This window comes from Ricinus communis, chromosome 6, assembly GCF_019578655.1.
Source record: "Ricinus communis isolate WT05 ecotype wild-type chromosome 6, ASM1957865v1, whole genome shotgun sequence".
Taxonomy (NCBI): Eukaryota; Viridiplantae; Streptophyta; class Magnoliopsida; order Malpighiales; family Euphorbiaceae; genus Ricinus; species Ricinus communis.
The window spans coordinates 17715713-17731414 of record NC_063261.1 but is presented as its reverse complement, the minus strand read 5'-3'; the positions used below and the strand labels follow the sequence as shown (position 1 = coordinate 17731414).

The 15702-nt window shown below is 33.5% G+C and overlaps 2 protein-coding genes and 1 long non-coding RNA gene across 3 annotated transcripts; 2 read left to right on the top strand and 1 right to left on the bottom strand.

Annotated features, from left to right (window-relative positions):
- Positions 1-97: 97 nt before the first annotated feature.
- LOC125370297 (disease resistance protein RML1A-like) lies at positions 98-10016 on the bottom strand. Its single transcript, XM_048375311.1, has 4 exons — positions 9951-10016; positions 6118-6329; positions 1232-1411; positions 98-976 (listed from the first exon to the last, which is right to left on the bottom strand). Exons 1-4 carry the CDS (start codon positions 10014-10016, stop codon positions 934-936), a joined length of 501 nt encoding a protein of 166 aa, XP_048231268.1. The 3' UTR covers positions 98-933.
- LOC125370436 lies at positions 1435-2303 on the top strand. Its single transcript, XM_048375844.1, has 2 exons — positions 1435-1886; positions 2103-2303. Exons 1-2 carry the CDS (start codon positions 1659-1661, stop codon positions 2292-2294), a joined length of 420 nt encoding a protein of 139 aa, XP_048231801.1. The 5' UTR covers positions 1435-1658; the 3' UTR covers positions 2295-2303.
- On the top strand, positions 2304-3209 carry LOC125370437. The gene is made up of 3 exons (XR_007216398.1): positions 2304-2385; positions 2464-2607; positions 2920-3209. It is a non-coding gene; the product is annotated as an uncharacterized LOC125370437 (long non-coding RNA).
- Positions 10017-15702: the final 5686 nt, after the last annotated feature.

Here is a 15702-nt window from a genome sequence, read left to right as displayed (position 1 = left end):
TGTTCGAAACTGTGATGAGAGACTTGTCATAAAGACTTCTGATTCCAGTTATTGCAGAACGACCAAAACTGCTCAAAATACTTTCGACTTTATTTTTGTCCTCCGACTTAAAGAAACATGCAATATCAAGGAATATTTCCTTTTCGTCCTCGTCTAAATCATCAAAACTTATTCTCAGTATATTTTGAATTTTCTTATCATAAATATCCTCCAATTTTTTTTAAGTGATCTCTACATTCTTCTATATTTTTATCGTATAAGGGGAACCCAAAACTTTAAGAGCTAATGAATTGCCTCGTCCATACTCTACTGCCATCCTTGCCGCTTGCATTAGTGCTTCTGCAGGAGGATTTTCTTTAAAAGCATGCAAGATAAAGAGTTTAAAAGCCTCATCAGAATTCAATTCTTTAACTTCATATATATCGGCATTTCCGTACTTGAGAATTTTTTGATCTCTGCTTGTCATAATAATTGTACTTTCTGGACCATAAATATCACGAGCCCCTACCAAAAAATCTATTTGCTCTGAATCATTTACGTCATCAAGAACAATGAGAACTTTTTCCGCATTATCCATTTTTTAATTGAAAAAGAGGATATTTTGATAGGCATGCCTTGATCTGAATATTCTTTCCCTAATAGTCCGGAAAGAATTTCACATTGTAAAGAATCTAATGTGCTTTTTTCTACTGTTTCTCTCACATTTCTACTAAAATATGAACTGTGAAACTGAAACGAAATCCATTCAAATATTTTCCTAGCGAGAGTTGTTTTTCCTATACCTCCCATTCTCCATATTCCTAAAATTCAAACACCTTTTGATTCACGGCATAAAATTTGTTTAATATCTTTGATACGTGAATTAATTCCAATTAAACCATCATCACAGCCATCATCACAATGATCATAAGAAAATGCTTGATTTAATTTCTTTCAAATGTGATTGACAATTTCTTCGATTAGTTTTGACTCCGGCCTAATTACATAAAAGAAAAGAAAAAACATGTTAAAAGTAAGTAATCAGGAGGAGAAAAGTAATGAAAAAAATACAGCACCTTAAAAAGATATTGCTCTTGAATTTATAGAGAAAAATTTACTAGTTCACCTACCAACTATGAAATCGAATATAGTGAATGCATGACTTAACTGTTGAATTGAAACAAAAGTTGAAATAATAAGATCCAGTGAAGAAGTAAATATTTTGAAAATGAAAGGTAAAAAAAAAACTTACTTGGTGTCCCACGAAACAAATCCTGCCATCGCACCTACTTTCTTCAAAGCATGGCTCCAGCTCTCGACTGAGCAATCTCCGAATTCTTTTCGATGGTTCATAAGTGCATTGCCATAGCTGCCTGTCAATTCCTGCACCTCAGTTGGATCTATTTCATAAAAGACAGGCAGTACTACTTGTTGTTGAGATTTTGAGTTGTTAGGGTTGTTAGGATATGATAAGTATTTATTTTTTAAATTTAGAGTCTAGCTATTAAGAGTTTGTTATTTAGTTTCTATCAAAGTCTTACATATAAGTATAAATATAAGGCTGATGTATCTTTTTTTGATATCAGAATACAATAATGAAAACCTAATTCTTAGGTTATTTCTTTCAACTTGGTATCAGAGCCTACCAAAAAAAAAGGCTTTGAAACACTTAAAACAACATGAGTGGTAGAGATGGTGAACCATCTGGATCGAAACCTATTATCATTCAATCTGAAGGAGCATTCAATGCAGGAATTACGCTTACAGAATCAAATTATGATGTATGGTCTCAACTAATGGAAATGCATATTGCTGAAAGAGAAAAGCTTTCCTATATTCGGGGAAAAACAAAACCACCTGCTGAATCAGAGGATGGGTATGAAAAGTGGTATGCTGAAAACCAAAAGGTGAAAAGATGGCTGCTAATGTCTATGAGTCCAGAGATTATGAAGCGATATTTACGCTTATCCACTGCCCATAAAATCTGGACTGCTTTATCAAAAGCTTTCTATGATGGCAGTGATGAGTTGCAGCTCTTCGCCTTAAACCAGAAAGCATTTGCAGCCAAACAGAATAGAAGATCTCTCTCTGAATATTATGGAGAACTAACTGCAATTTTTCAGGAATTGGATCACAGAGACAAAGTGGTCATGAAGGATCCTGATGATGTGGTTGCGTACAAAAAACCTATTGAACGACTACGGGTGCATATATTTTTAGCTGGACTGGATGATCACTTTGAGCAGGTTCGCGGAGAAATCCTACGTCAGGAGTCTACTTTAGGCCTAGAAGAAAGCTATGCCCTGATTCGATGAGAGGAGAACCGCCGTGTAAAATTAAAAGGAGACTATGGAGACTCCGATGCTGCTGCTATGGTGATTCGCAACAAGTCAAAGACATCTATTGGTATTAGAAAGTCCACACAAAAATGTACTCATTGTAATAAGTCAGGCCACATCAAAGATTGTTGCTTTGAGCTTGTAGGCTATCCAGATTGGTGGGATCAGAATCGAGGATCACAAAGAAGGAAAGCTAAGAATTCCCTGATTTCTGCTATTGCTGAAACCAAAACAAGTGAGGACAATGTTGAATCAACTTCAACATTAGTAGCAACCACAAGCAAGGAAGGTAAGGTGTTTAATATTTCTACATCTGTTTATGATAATACATGGATAATTGATTCTGGTGCTTCAAATCATATGACCTTTGATTCTGGACATGTTAAGAAACTTAGACCATCCTTACAAAAAATCTGTTTTGATAGCAAATGGTAATGAGGTTCCAATTATTGGAGAGGGATCTATTATTGCCACCAATTCTTTAAATTTAGACTCAGTTTTAATTGTTCCATCATTAAATTACAGCCTTTTATCTGTTTCACAAATAACATCAGCTTTGTCTTGTATTGTTATTTTTTGGCCCAATTTCTGTTGTTTTAAGGATATCCAAACGAAGCAGACGATTGGCTGTGGTATTAGGCGAGGAAATTTGTACTACTTGGACATGCAATCGAATACTTCTTCCAAGTTGCATCATGCGTTTGCAATGGATGGTCCAAAGAAGGAAAAAATGAAGCAGAAATCTGGTTACAACATAGACGACTAGGGCATGCTTCTTTTGGCTACCTAAAAAAGTTATTTCCTGGTTTGTTTAACAACATTGATGTTTCTATTTTTCGTTGTGATGTTTGTGAACTTGCCAAGAGTCATCGAAGCTCTTTTTCATCAAGTTTTAATTGAGGTCATTTACCTTTTATGATTGTTCATTCTGATGTTTGGGGTCCATCTAAAATTTTAACTTTGGGGGGATCTCGTTGGTTTGTTACTTTTATCGATGATTGCACAAGGATGACTTGGGTGTGCTTAATGAAATCTAGGAGTGATGTGAGTGCATTATTTCAGAAATTTCATACACATGTTAAGACTCAATATAATGCACATATTCAAGTGTTTCATAGCGATAATGGTGGTGAATACCATAACTCTGAATTGAAGCATTATTTGGAAGAAAATGGAATTGTCAATCAAAGTACATGTGTTTATACACCCCGAAAGAAATGGGGTAGGCCGAAGAAAGAATAGGCATTTACTAGAAGTTGTTCGTGCCTCATTGCTTCATGCAAAATGCCATTATCATATTGGGGAGAAGCTCTTACTTCACTGCATATTTAATTAACCAAGTCCTTCACGGACTCTTGATTTTCGGACACCTTTCGTAGTTCTTAATGATACTACAACGCTCCATCAACATCAAACTTACCTCCTCGTGTCTTCGGTTGTGTAGTATTTGTACATATTCATAAACATCACCACCATAAGCTTGCTCCTCGAGCAATAAGATGTGTGTTTCTTGGATATGCAACAAATAAAAAGGGGTACAGGTGTTATCATCCTCCAACTCGACGTATGTTCATATCCATAGATGTAGTCTTTCATGAAGATGTGATGTATTTTGAGTCTGAATTTCCGGAGGAGAGACATGAAGAAATTCAGACATTAGATTATCAATTTCAGGAGGAGTATGAAGTGGTTGATAATGGTGTTGGTGATCACTCAGAAAATCATGGGATACGTATTGAGCAAGAAGATCTAACTCCATCGATTGAAGAAGAGTCCTCAAGTGAAGAAGACCACGAATCCCAAGTCGAAATACCACGCCAATCACCGTCAAGATATTCCTATTCTTGAACCCGATCCACCGAGAAAACAATTACCAGAACGATCTACCAGAGGTATTTCTAAACTTAGTTATGAGCCTGAAATTTCTAGTAAAGTTAAATACCCAATGAGTCATTATGTGTCGAATCATAACCTGTCAGAATCAAATAAGTCACCGCCAAATCAATTATCTATCGATCTATTCCTAACAGTGTGGAAGCTTTATCCGATCCAAAATGGAAAGCTGCAATGAACGATAAAATGAAAGCCTTGCAAAAGAATGAAACATGGGAGCTTGTTGATTGTCCAGCAGGAAAGAAACCAGTAGGGTGTCGTTGGGTCTACACCATAAAGTATAAAGCAGATGGCACAATCGAGCGATTCAAAGCAAGATTGGTAGCAAAAGGATACACTCAAATCTATGGGATTGATTACACTGAAACCTTCCCTCCTGTAGCTAAAATCAGTACTGTGAGAGTGTTATTATCCTTGGCTGCAAATTTGGATTGGTCATTACAGCAGTTTGATGTTAAGAATACTTTTTTACATGGTGAATTATCCGAAGAAATCTATATGGAGCTTCCACCTGGATGTATGTCACCAATGCAGAATAGAAAAGTTTGCAAGTTGAAAAAATCGTTGTATGGACTGAAACAATCTCCACGGGCATGGTTTGGGAGATTTTTAAAGTCTATGAAAGCTTTTGGATATTATCAGAGTAATGGAGACCATACTTTATTCATAAAGAAGGCAAATGGGAAGATCACAACTCTCATTATCTATGTGGATGACATGGTAGTTACAGGAAATGACCCAGAAGAGAGGAAGGCATTACAAGAATACTTGTCCAAAGAGTTTGAAATGAAAGACCTGGGTTGCTTGAAATATTTTCTTGGGATTGAAGTTTCAAGATCAAAGAAAGAAATTTTTCTGTCCCAAAGGAAGTATGCATTGGATTTATTGCATGAAACTGGAATGTCAGCATGTCAACCAGTTGACACACCAGTTGAGGAAGGCCTGAAGTTGTGCATTGAGGTAGACCAAGTACCCGTTGATAAAGGAAAATATCAGAGACTTGTAGGAAGATTAATGTATTTAGCTCACACAAGACCTGATCTTGTGTATGCTTTGAGTATTGTTAGCCAATTCATGCATAATCCTGGAGAAAGACAAATGAATGCTGTCATAAGAATCTTACGGTATTTAAAGTCTGCACCTAGAAAAGGAATTTTGTTCACTCAACATATGGATTGGCAAAACATAGAGGTTTACACTGATGCTGATTGGGCTGGATCAATCGATGATAGACGATCAACTGCAGGATATTTTTCGTTTGTGGGTAGAAATCTTGTGACATGGAGAAGCAAGAAGCAAAATGTTGTTGCCCGGTCTAGTGTAGAGGCTGAGTTCAGAGGAATGGTTGTTGGTGTGTATGAAGCCTTATGGTTAAAACAAATTTTGGAAGATTTAGGTTACGCACTGAGACAGCCAGTTAGATTGTATTGTAACAATAAAGCAGCACGTGATATAGCTTATAATCCAGTACAGCATGATCGGACAAAGCATGTAGAGGTTGACTGATTTTTTATCAAAGAGAAGTTGGATGAGAATATCATAGAATTGCCTAAAGTATGTTCTGAAGATCAGTTGGCTGATATCCTTACCAAAGCAGTCTCGAGTCACATGTTCTTTAAGTGTCTAGGCAAGTTGAGCATGTATGATATTTATGCACCAACTTGAGGAGGAGTGTTGAGATTTTGAGTTGTTAGGGATGTTAGGATATGATAAGTATTTATCTTTTAAATTTAGGATATGATAAGTATTTATCTTTTAAATTTAGAGTCTAGCTATTAAGAGTTTGTTATTTAGTTTCTATCAAAGTCTTACATATAAGTATAAATATAAGGCTGATATATCTTTTTTTGATATCAGAATACAATAATGAAAACTTAATTCTTAAGTTATTTCTTTCAAGTCTTGTCCCATCTCTTTGTTACACTGAAGTATTGTCACGAGCTCCTCCAAACACCATGTAGAACATGCATAATTTTTCGAGAAAATAACAACTGAAACATATGATTCTCTGATTGTCTGCAAGAGGGCGTTTGAGATCCGTTCTCCTCTGTCAAGATTTTCATCCTTGAAGGTGATAATTTGTTTTTCAGTTAAAGCTTTGAAGAGATGACTAAAGCCCTAGTACCAGAATAACAAGTGAGTTACTGTGATAGTTTTCTGTGTGGTGATGGAGGATAAAGATAAGAAGAAGAGGAAGGTATCAATCTAGCATTTGCAATATAATATCACCGCAAGAAATTTTATAATGCTAGAAAGAAACGAAAAATTAACAAAAAGATTCTAGTGGTCGGAAAGAAAGTTAGGGAGAATTACTGTGTGGTTGCTGTGAAAGTTCATCGATTAATTATTAATAATAACAAAAAAAAAAAAAAAAAAAAGAAGAAGAAGAAAGGGAAAAGAAGGAATTGGAGTAGGTTAGCCTGCACATCTTTTTAGGACTCTGTCAAGCCAATCTGATATTTCATTTAGAATTACTGTGTGCTTGCTACGAAGGTTCATCGATTAATTATTAATAATAAAAAGAAGAAAGAAAATAAGAAAGGGAAAAGAAGGAATTGGAAACAAACTGGAAACAAGCATTCTGATATTCATATTGATTAAAATAAATCCTTTCTAATCGAAAGCTGGAAACAAAGTAGCCCAAAAAGAAAAACCCGGAAAAGGCATGTGGGTGCTGTTCTGAATCGCACTCATCATAACTTTTTGAACAACACAACACCACGACTTCCCACCATCTTTACTGTTTGTGCTAAAGCTAATCTTATATTATTATCTATGTTACTGTATTTTTATTTTTATTTTATTTATTTATTCTAGTACATTGGTCCTTTAGCATCTGGTATAGTCAATCATAAGACCAAAACAATAAAATATTCAATTACGAATAAATTTAAAATTTATCCCTTTAAGCAAATAAAAAAATAACTATAAATACTAAAATTAATAAATTATGATTTTTATATAGCTCTCTTTTAATACTGTAATCTATTTATATAATAAATTTTAGTATAAATATTTATATCTAATACGATATTTACTGTGAGTTTTTTTATCATAAATTTATTTAAATTTTAAATTAAATACTATTTGTGCTCTAAATTTTTGTTCGATATAAAAATTGGTCCATGTATTTTTTATTATATTAATTTTTTTAAAATAATAATAAAATAAATTACTAATCTGTTTTTGTTAGTTGAAGAATTAATAGAAATTAAATATTTCTAATTAAAAAATATTGCTTGGAAGACTCTCCATTCATTGTATATTATTTACCCTTGAGAATATGGTGAGGTGAATTGCACCCAATTGACGAGTGAACTTGTTCTATTACAGTTCCATTTAATTTATGGACATTCACATTGAAATGCAAAAATATTAAAAGCTTGAATCATGCATAGTACTAATCATCGTAAGAACCAAAGCATATAAATTCCTTCGCCTTTTTCTTTTTCTAAACAAACCATATCACATTTTTATCAGATGAAATAGAATTGATCCTCAATATATCAAAAAATAATTATATTTTTAATATTTAAATTCGTTAAAAAGTCATAATCAGATGGTTAAATTTTTAAAATATTATTAATATAAAATTTATAATAAAATAGTAATTTTAGCAGGCTGCATATTATAAATATTAATATAAATTTTTTATGTTAAATGAGATAAAAAAAATAAGAGATATATAATAATAATAATGTGTTACAAAAAAAATAATGAAATGAAAAATTTGTCCATCATATACACATTTTTATTAAGTCATTAAAATTTTATAGTTATAAATTGAAGATTAATAATTAAAATTATTGAATTAGGGATTAGAGATTTGAATTACTGAACTTTCTATAATATTTTTGCTGCATCATGCTTTCGAGACAAGTAGAAGTATATTTTTTTCTTACAACAAAACAAATGACAGAGCAAAATGAATGAATGAGCAGTTGAAGCCTTTCAAAAGAAATTGCCGATTTTCCTAAATTAGCTTGTAGAAATAGTGAAACCAAGTCGAATCTCAAGGGAACCTGTCACGGCCCGACCTGTGGGCTCGTGACTAGCACTAAGGAATGGATAGGCGTAAGGCCATCGAATTCCGTAGTAAGCCTGACCATTCATTAACTTAATTATATCTCATATAATATCACTGATGATACAATTTCCAAACCATTAGATTTTATATATTTAACTGGTCCGCCAGAAAAATTAGGCAAGACCGGAAACTACAATAATTTATAACTGACAAGTCTATTGTTTCTAATGCGGAGAATCTAAATTTTTACAAGTCAGTGTACCAAATCAAACATATCACCTGATGATGAAGAAGTCGGGTTACTTGATAAGAGCCGCGGGAAGACTAACAAATACAGATATAAAAAACAGTAAAAATGAGACTGTTAATCTCGAGAGTGAGTTAAAATCATCTATTTAAAAATAATTGCAAACACTTCAATAATACATTTATTTAATTTGAAATAAATATTAAGTCATGCAAAACATACGTGTCATGTCATGCTTAAATAAAATAATTTTTCACACACTACAAGACGGAGTACTTCAGTAGAATCCTAATCCCAACACTAACATCTTGATCAATCTCAATACTGACATCTCAACTAATCTCAACACTTAACATCTCGACTAATCTCATTCCAACAGAACTAGCGCTCATAGAGCAAAGCTCGACCAGGGTCTTTAACTCCACTCTGGTCACTTAATGTTTACTACAGCCTTAGCCTTTCGGCTCTTTTAGTCCAATAAGATTGGCGCCTAGAAAGCGAAGCTCGACCAGGGACCTTACTTCTAGTCTAGTCATTTAGGTTTTCAAATATACCGGCGCCAAGAGAGCGATGCTCCACCACGGCAAGTCCTAAATTTTCCTTTTTAAATTTACAAATTTACCATTTTTCCATCACCCTCGGATCTATACCGGTACACTCATCAAACTAATATGTTCTACTGTCGTCCCATCCCGAGTCATCAGACAATAATAAATTCGGTGATGTATATATATATATATATATATATATATATATATATATATAGTTAGTAATCAAAGAGCACGACACATATGAATAACAATTAAATGAATAATTTAAACTTGCAATCATTTAATCACAATAGCTATTTAAAATTTACAAGACACGTGCATAATAGATATATGACTTTAACTCACAGCTTTGACGACCTCCTAGCTCTGCTCCGATGCCTCGGGTGGAGCGAGTCGAACTGACGAATTATCTAATCACGGAAAACAACTTAATCAAATAACATTAAAAAATTTGACAATTAACCCTAGGTCTAGATTCCTAGGATTGATTGTCTAGAACTTGCCAGAAAACACTTCACATATTCAAAAAATTTATTTTAATAGGAGTCGGGTTCCCAAAACTTCACTATTTTTCCCGACTCCGCCACACAACACAAAACACGACCTAAGGCAGGCAGTGCGACAAACAAATATTTTGACTTATAATATTTTCTAATACTCAACACAATTCAATAAACACATAATATACTAAAGAATTCTAAAATCAACGGGCTAGAGAAAATTACCGAGACGATTGATCGCTTGGTCCACTCACCTCCAGCCGCGGGAGTCTGACTGACGATCCGAACACACCAACGGACTAGAAACATCACGCTGATAACGATCCCTACTTTCAATTTTTGATCCGACCCCTGATCATCCGGAGAGATTTATAGACGATCTCGGCCGTCGATTTGCAAACGGAGTACGATTACCACGAAACGGGTGCCATTGCAAAGCTTGAGCTGAGGAGAGTCCAGATATGCCCTCTGATCATCCATAGCTCACCGGAGCTCGCCCAAAAACGCGGCTGCTACCCACTTTCTCATTCCACCGCGAACTTCCATCTCCGGCCACCATTCGTGTCGCTGCTACCGCCAAAAGAAAGCTAACGCTAAGGGGAGTCGATCACCGCCAGAAACGCTTACACAGCGGTAAGAAAGTTTCGACTGCCTTCCTCCTCGCGTCTTTGTCATCACTGCTGCCGCTACCATCGTCGATGCCACTCCGTGATCGACCACCGCCGCGCAGCCTTCCTTCTTCTTCTTTCCCGCCTTCTCTCTCTCCCTGATTTCTTTTCTTCTTTTCTTCTTTTCCATATCGACTTTTAGTCCCTGAACTTTTCTTTCTTACTATTTAGTCCCTCAACTTTTTTAATTACAACAATTTCATCCTGCAGAAATTTCAATTAATCCCTAAACTTTTCTTTAGCCTTTCAATTAAGCCCCTAACTATTTAATTTGGACCAAATTAGAATTATTAAAAATATATAATTACATATATACCTTACTTTTAAATATAAAATTACCAAAAAATCCTTGCCGATATAATTAATTATAAAAATACCAAACATACAAATTTTCATTAAAACTCCACATTAATAAAATTATACTTTTAATCCTTATTCCAAAATGAATTTCCAATTTAGTCCTACCACAATTAATTTAATTAATTAATTTGCTAAATATTTTTCAATTAAAAATTAACATCATTAGCTAATTAAAATGCTATTTTTCTCAATAATTCTTTTATAAAATATCCTTTACAATTTCTTCCATAACTCTCAAATATAGAAATTAATTTATATATATTCATTTGAGGAAAAATTTTGAATAACCAAAAATATAATTATTTCTCAAAGAATTTACTTAACTAATTTCTTAAAAATTAAACTAATTGAGTATAGAAATAACTCTTTTATTTGTCTAATATTAAAATTTTCATTTAAATCATTCCAATTTAAGCCAAATAAAAATAAAATAAAATTGATTTATATAAAAACTCATTTATTAATCATTATTAATATTATTATTATTAAAGAAGAAATTCTTGATATTACAGAACCAACGTGAATAGCTTCTCAAAATTAAATAATAAAAACAGAGGGTTTTGAATGTTTGAACTAAAATTATAAATAAACAGAAAATAATAAAGGCTGAATAATAAAAATCAATCTTACCAAACTTCCAATTTAAGAGTATAAATTCCATCCAATTGTAATTCTGATCATAGGCTTAAATATCAATTTTTCTATTCAATTACTTAGTATGCTTATTCGAAAAAGTCGCAACAAGTGTAAATTCTCCTAATTTAATTTACTCAAATCCAGCATCCAAATCAAAACTTACCATTAGTCAACTGGGCACGATAGGTGTCACGACCCATTTATGGGTCCATGACCGGCACTAGGGAATGGGTAGGTGTAAGGCCACCGAATTCCGTTGTAAGCATGACACTCACTAACTCAATTAAATCTCATATCATATTACTGATGCCACAATTATCTTAACAGTTAAATTTTACATAATTAATTCGGTCTGCCAGAAGAATTAGGCGAGACCCGAAATTATAGAAAATTTCAACTGATACATCTACTATTACTACTGCAGAAAATCTAAGATTTTTACAAATTAACATACCAAATCCAATACACCACCCGATGATGAAGGAGTCGGGTTACTAGATAAGAGTCGTGGGAAGACTAACAGTCACGGATCTGAAAAACAGTGAAATTGAGACTGTTAGTCTCGAGAGTGAGTTAAAATCATATATCTAAAAACAGTTACAAACACCTCAATAATACATTTATTTAATTTAAATTAAATACTAAGTCATGCAAAAATAAACGTGTCATGTCATGCTTGAATAAAATAATTTTCACACAACGAGACAGAGTACTTCAGTAGAACCCTAATCCCAACACTAACATCTCGATCAATCTCCATATTGACATCTCGGTTAATCTCAACTCTAACATCCTGACTAATCTTATTCCAATAGGACTGGCGCCCAAAGAGCAAAGCTCGACCAGGGTCCTTAACTCCAGTCCGGTCACTTAATACTCATTATCTGCCTTAGCCTTTCGGTTCTCTTATTCCAATAAGACTGGCGCCAAGAGAGCGAAGCTCGACCAGGGACCTTACCTCTAGTCTGGTCACTTAGATTTTCAAATAAACCGGCGCCCAGAGAGCCATGCTTGACCAAGGACCTTTACTCCGGCAACCACACTTTACTAAGCCCAGAGAGCGATACTCGACAAGGGCAAATCCTAAATCTTCCTTTTTAAATTTACCTATTTACCATTTTTCATCACTCTCGGATTTATACCGGAATACTCATCAAACTCTTATGTTCTACTGTCGTCTCATCCCGAGTCATCATGCAATGATAAAATCAATGATAAGGGAGACCATACATGAATAGAAATTAAAATGCATAATACATATGAATAATAATTAAATTAATAATTAAACTTGCAATCAATTAATCACGATAACTATTCTGAGTCATCATGCAATGATAAAATCAATGATAAGGGAGAACATACATGAATAGAAATTAAAATGCATAATACATATGAATAATAATTAAATTAATAATTAAACTTGCAATAAATTAATCACGATAACTATTTAAAATTGTGCATGATACGTGCATATCAGATATATGACTTTAACTCACAGCTTAGGCGACCTCCTAGCTTTGCTCTGATGCCTTGGTTGGTGCGAGCCGAACAGACAGATTATCTAATCACAGAATATAATTTATCAAAATGCTGAAACAATTGATCATTAATCCTAGGTCTAGATTCCTAGGACTGACTGTCTAAGAATCTCGACGCGGAAGAATTCTACCGAAAATTCGGCAGAACCTCTCCTACAACACGGACATTTACCCCCCGTAAAACAGGTCCAGGACCTGCCAGAAAAATACTTCAAATATCCAATAATTTATTATAACGGGAGTCGGGTCCCCAAGACTTTACTAATTTCCCGACTCCGCCACACAACACAAAAATCACGACTACGGCAGGCAGTCCGACAAACTATTATTTTTGACTCACAAATATCATCTAATACTCAGCACAAATCAATAAGCATAAATTAAATCAAGGAATTCTTAAACCAACGGACTAGAGAAAATTACCGAGACGCTTGATCGATCAGTCGACTTGCCTCCAACCGCCGGAGTCCGATCGACGATTCGAACACACCATCGGATTTGAAACGATGCGCTGATGACGATCCCTGCTTCCGATTTTCTGATCCGACCCTCGACCATCCTGAGAGATTTACGAACTATCTCGGCCGTCGATTTGCAAATGAAGTCTGATCGCCACGAAACTGGTGCCATTGCGAAGTTTGAGCTGAGGATAGTCGGAATACGCCCTCCGATCGTCCATAGCTCGCCGGAGCTCGCCGGAGAAATCCAAAAATGTCGACTGCCCCTATTTTCTCTCTCCACCGGATCTTCCGTTTCCGGCCACCCCAGGCGTCGCCGCTGCTGCCACAAGAGAGCCCTCGCTAAGAGGAGTCGATCACCACTGGAAACAACCGACAAGGCCTCTAGAAACGGTCGAAAAAGCACCCAAAAGCCGCTGCCTCTTCCTCGCGTTTTCCACCGCTGATTCTAGCCACGCGGTGGTGACACCCCCTTTTTCTCCTTCTTCGGCCTCCTCTCTCTCTCTCTCCCCGATTCTTGTTTTCTATTTTCTTTCTTTCAATATCGACATTTAGTTCCTGAAGTTTTCTTTCTTACCTTTTGGTCCCTCAACTTTTTTTAATTGCTGCAATTTCACCCTGAAATTTTTTTGATTAACCCCTAAACTTTTCTTTAGCCTTCAATTGAGCCCCTAAATATTTAATTTGAGTCAAATTAGAATAATTGAAAATACACAATATATACCCCTGCCGACATATTTATTTAAAAAAATACCAACCTTATAAATTTTCATTAAACTTCCATAATAATAAAATTATACTTTTAATCCTCATTCCAAAATAAATTTCTAATTTAGTCCTAACACACAATTAATTTAATTAATCAATTTGCTAAATATTTTCCAACTTAAAATTAAATACCACCAGCTAATTAAAATACCAATTTTCCCAAGAAATTTCTTTTATAAAAGCATCCTTTACAAATTCTTCCAAATTTTTTCAATATAATTTTATTTTTATATATATAATATATACATTTGGAAAAAATTTGAATAACCAAAATATAATTATTTCTCAAATATCTATTTAATTAATTTCTTAAAAATCAAACTAATTGGATATAGAAAATAACTCATTTATTTGTCTAACATTAAAATTTCCGTTAATCATTCCAAATTAAACCAAATAAAAATAAAATAAAATAAATTTAAATAAAAACTTATTTATTAATTATTATTAATAAAATCATTATTAAAACAAATTTCGGGTATTACAATAGGGTTCCACATTAATTCAATGATAGCATTAAGAATAATGAGAATGACTAAACCAACATTAATTAATTGAGATAGTTGTAATCAAATTAATTTTGTTCCTTTATTTTCTTAGAGCCTATCATGCAAGCTATGTAATTCGGAAAAGCTACAATTACACACACATGCCAACTCCTTGCTACTTGTGTTAATCGTTCATAATAATTACGGATCACAAACTCAATGTTAGCAATAGAAAAATCAATATCAAATTGAGTCGTTAGTTCAATCAATATAAAAAATTCATAAATAATAAAACAAGAAATAAAAAATACTTGAATTAGAGAAGAATTCTGTTAAGTATAAAGCCTCACAAAATCACAATTGAAATTTATTCACTCTTGAATCAGAAACTAAAAACTCAGCCACACATGGTGGAGTAAAAATTCACAAGAGTTTTAGAGAATAAAAGAAGAAAAATAATAAAAATATCAAAGCTCTCCGTCATTCTTCTTGTAAAACTAGCCTCCTTATATAGGAAGTCAAACCTAAACCCTAATAAGATAATCCTTATCTTAAAAAGAAACAAACTTCCTATCTAATCTTAATCTCATAAGAAAGGATATCTAAATAAATAAAATCTTAAATAATATAGAAGACAATTTTCCTTATTTGACACCTCCAAAATAAAGAAAATAATATAAAAAGTAGGTCCACCATGAATTTTAACTAAAAATTCAAAATTCTCTTCAACAGATTCCAACAGCTCACAGATTGTAAGATGTGGTCAATGCCCTGTTGAAAATGACATTCTGCATGAATTTTCACTATTTCTCCAAAAGACTTGATTTTTGACGAGTGATGCTTTAAAACATGTGTTTAGGCTGAATTCCACTTAATCCTTGATATTTCATTACCTATATCAAAACAAATACAATTTCCTCAATTAAGCACAATATCCAATCAAAATATAAGAGAATTAAATACAATAAGTGTAACTATTTATGATTTATCAATAAAATATGAAAGAAATAAAAATTCGAGAAAGAGAGTTGAGAGAAAGAGGTTTTGAAAAGAAATAATTATATTTTTGTTGTCTAAATTTATTAAAAAAATGACAATCGAGTAGTTGAACTTTTAAAATTAATAATTAAATGTGGCAACCTGTAAAAGCATAATAAAATAGTATTTTTAACAGGTCACACATTATAAATACCGATCTAAATTTTTTTTTCTATTAAATGAGATGAAAAATAAGAAACATTTGATAAAGA

Excerpts from the sequence above, each read along its gene's own strand:
- LOC125370297 (XM_048375311.1), bottom strand. The coding sequence starts at position 10,016 with ATGGATGATCAGAGGGCATATCTGGACTCTCCTCAGCTCAAGCTTTGC. Across the intron at positions 6,330-9,950 it reads GCAATGGCACCCGTTTCGTG|GGCTTTAGTCATCTCTTCAA; the intron begins GTAATCGTACTC and ends TTCTGGTACTAG. Across the intron at positions 1,412-6,117 it reads CAGTGTAACAAAGAGATGGG|ACAAGTAGTACTGCCTGTCT; the intron begins ACAAGACTTGAA and ends AAAATCTCAACA.
- LOC125370436 (XM_048375844.1), top strand. The coding sequence starts at position 1,659 with ATGAGTGGTAGAGATGGTGAACCATCTGGATCGAAACCTATTATCATT. Across the intron at positions 1,887-2,102 it reads GGTATGCTGAAAACCAAAAG|GAATTGGATCACAGAGACAA; the intron begins GTGAAAAGATGG and ends GCAATTTTTCAG.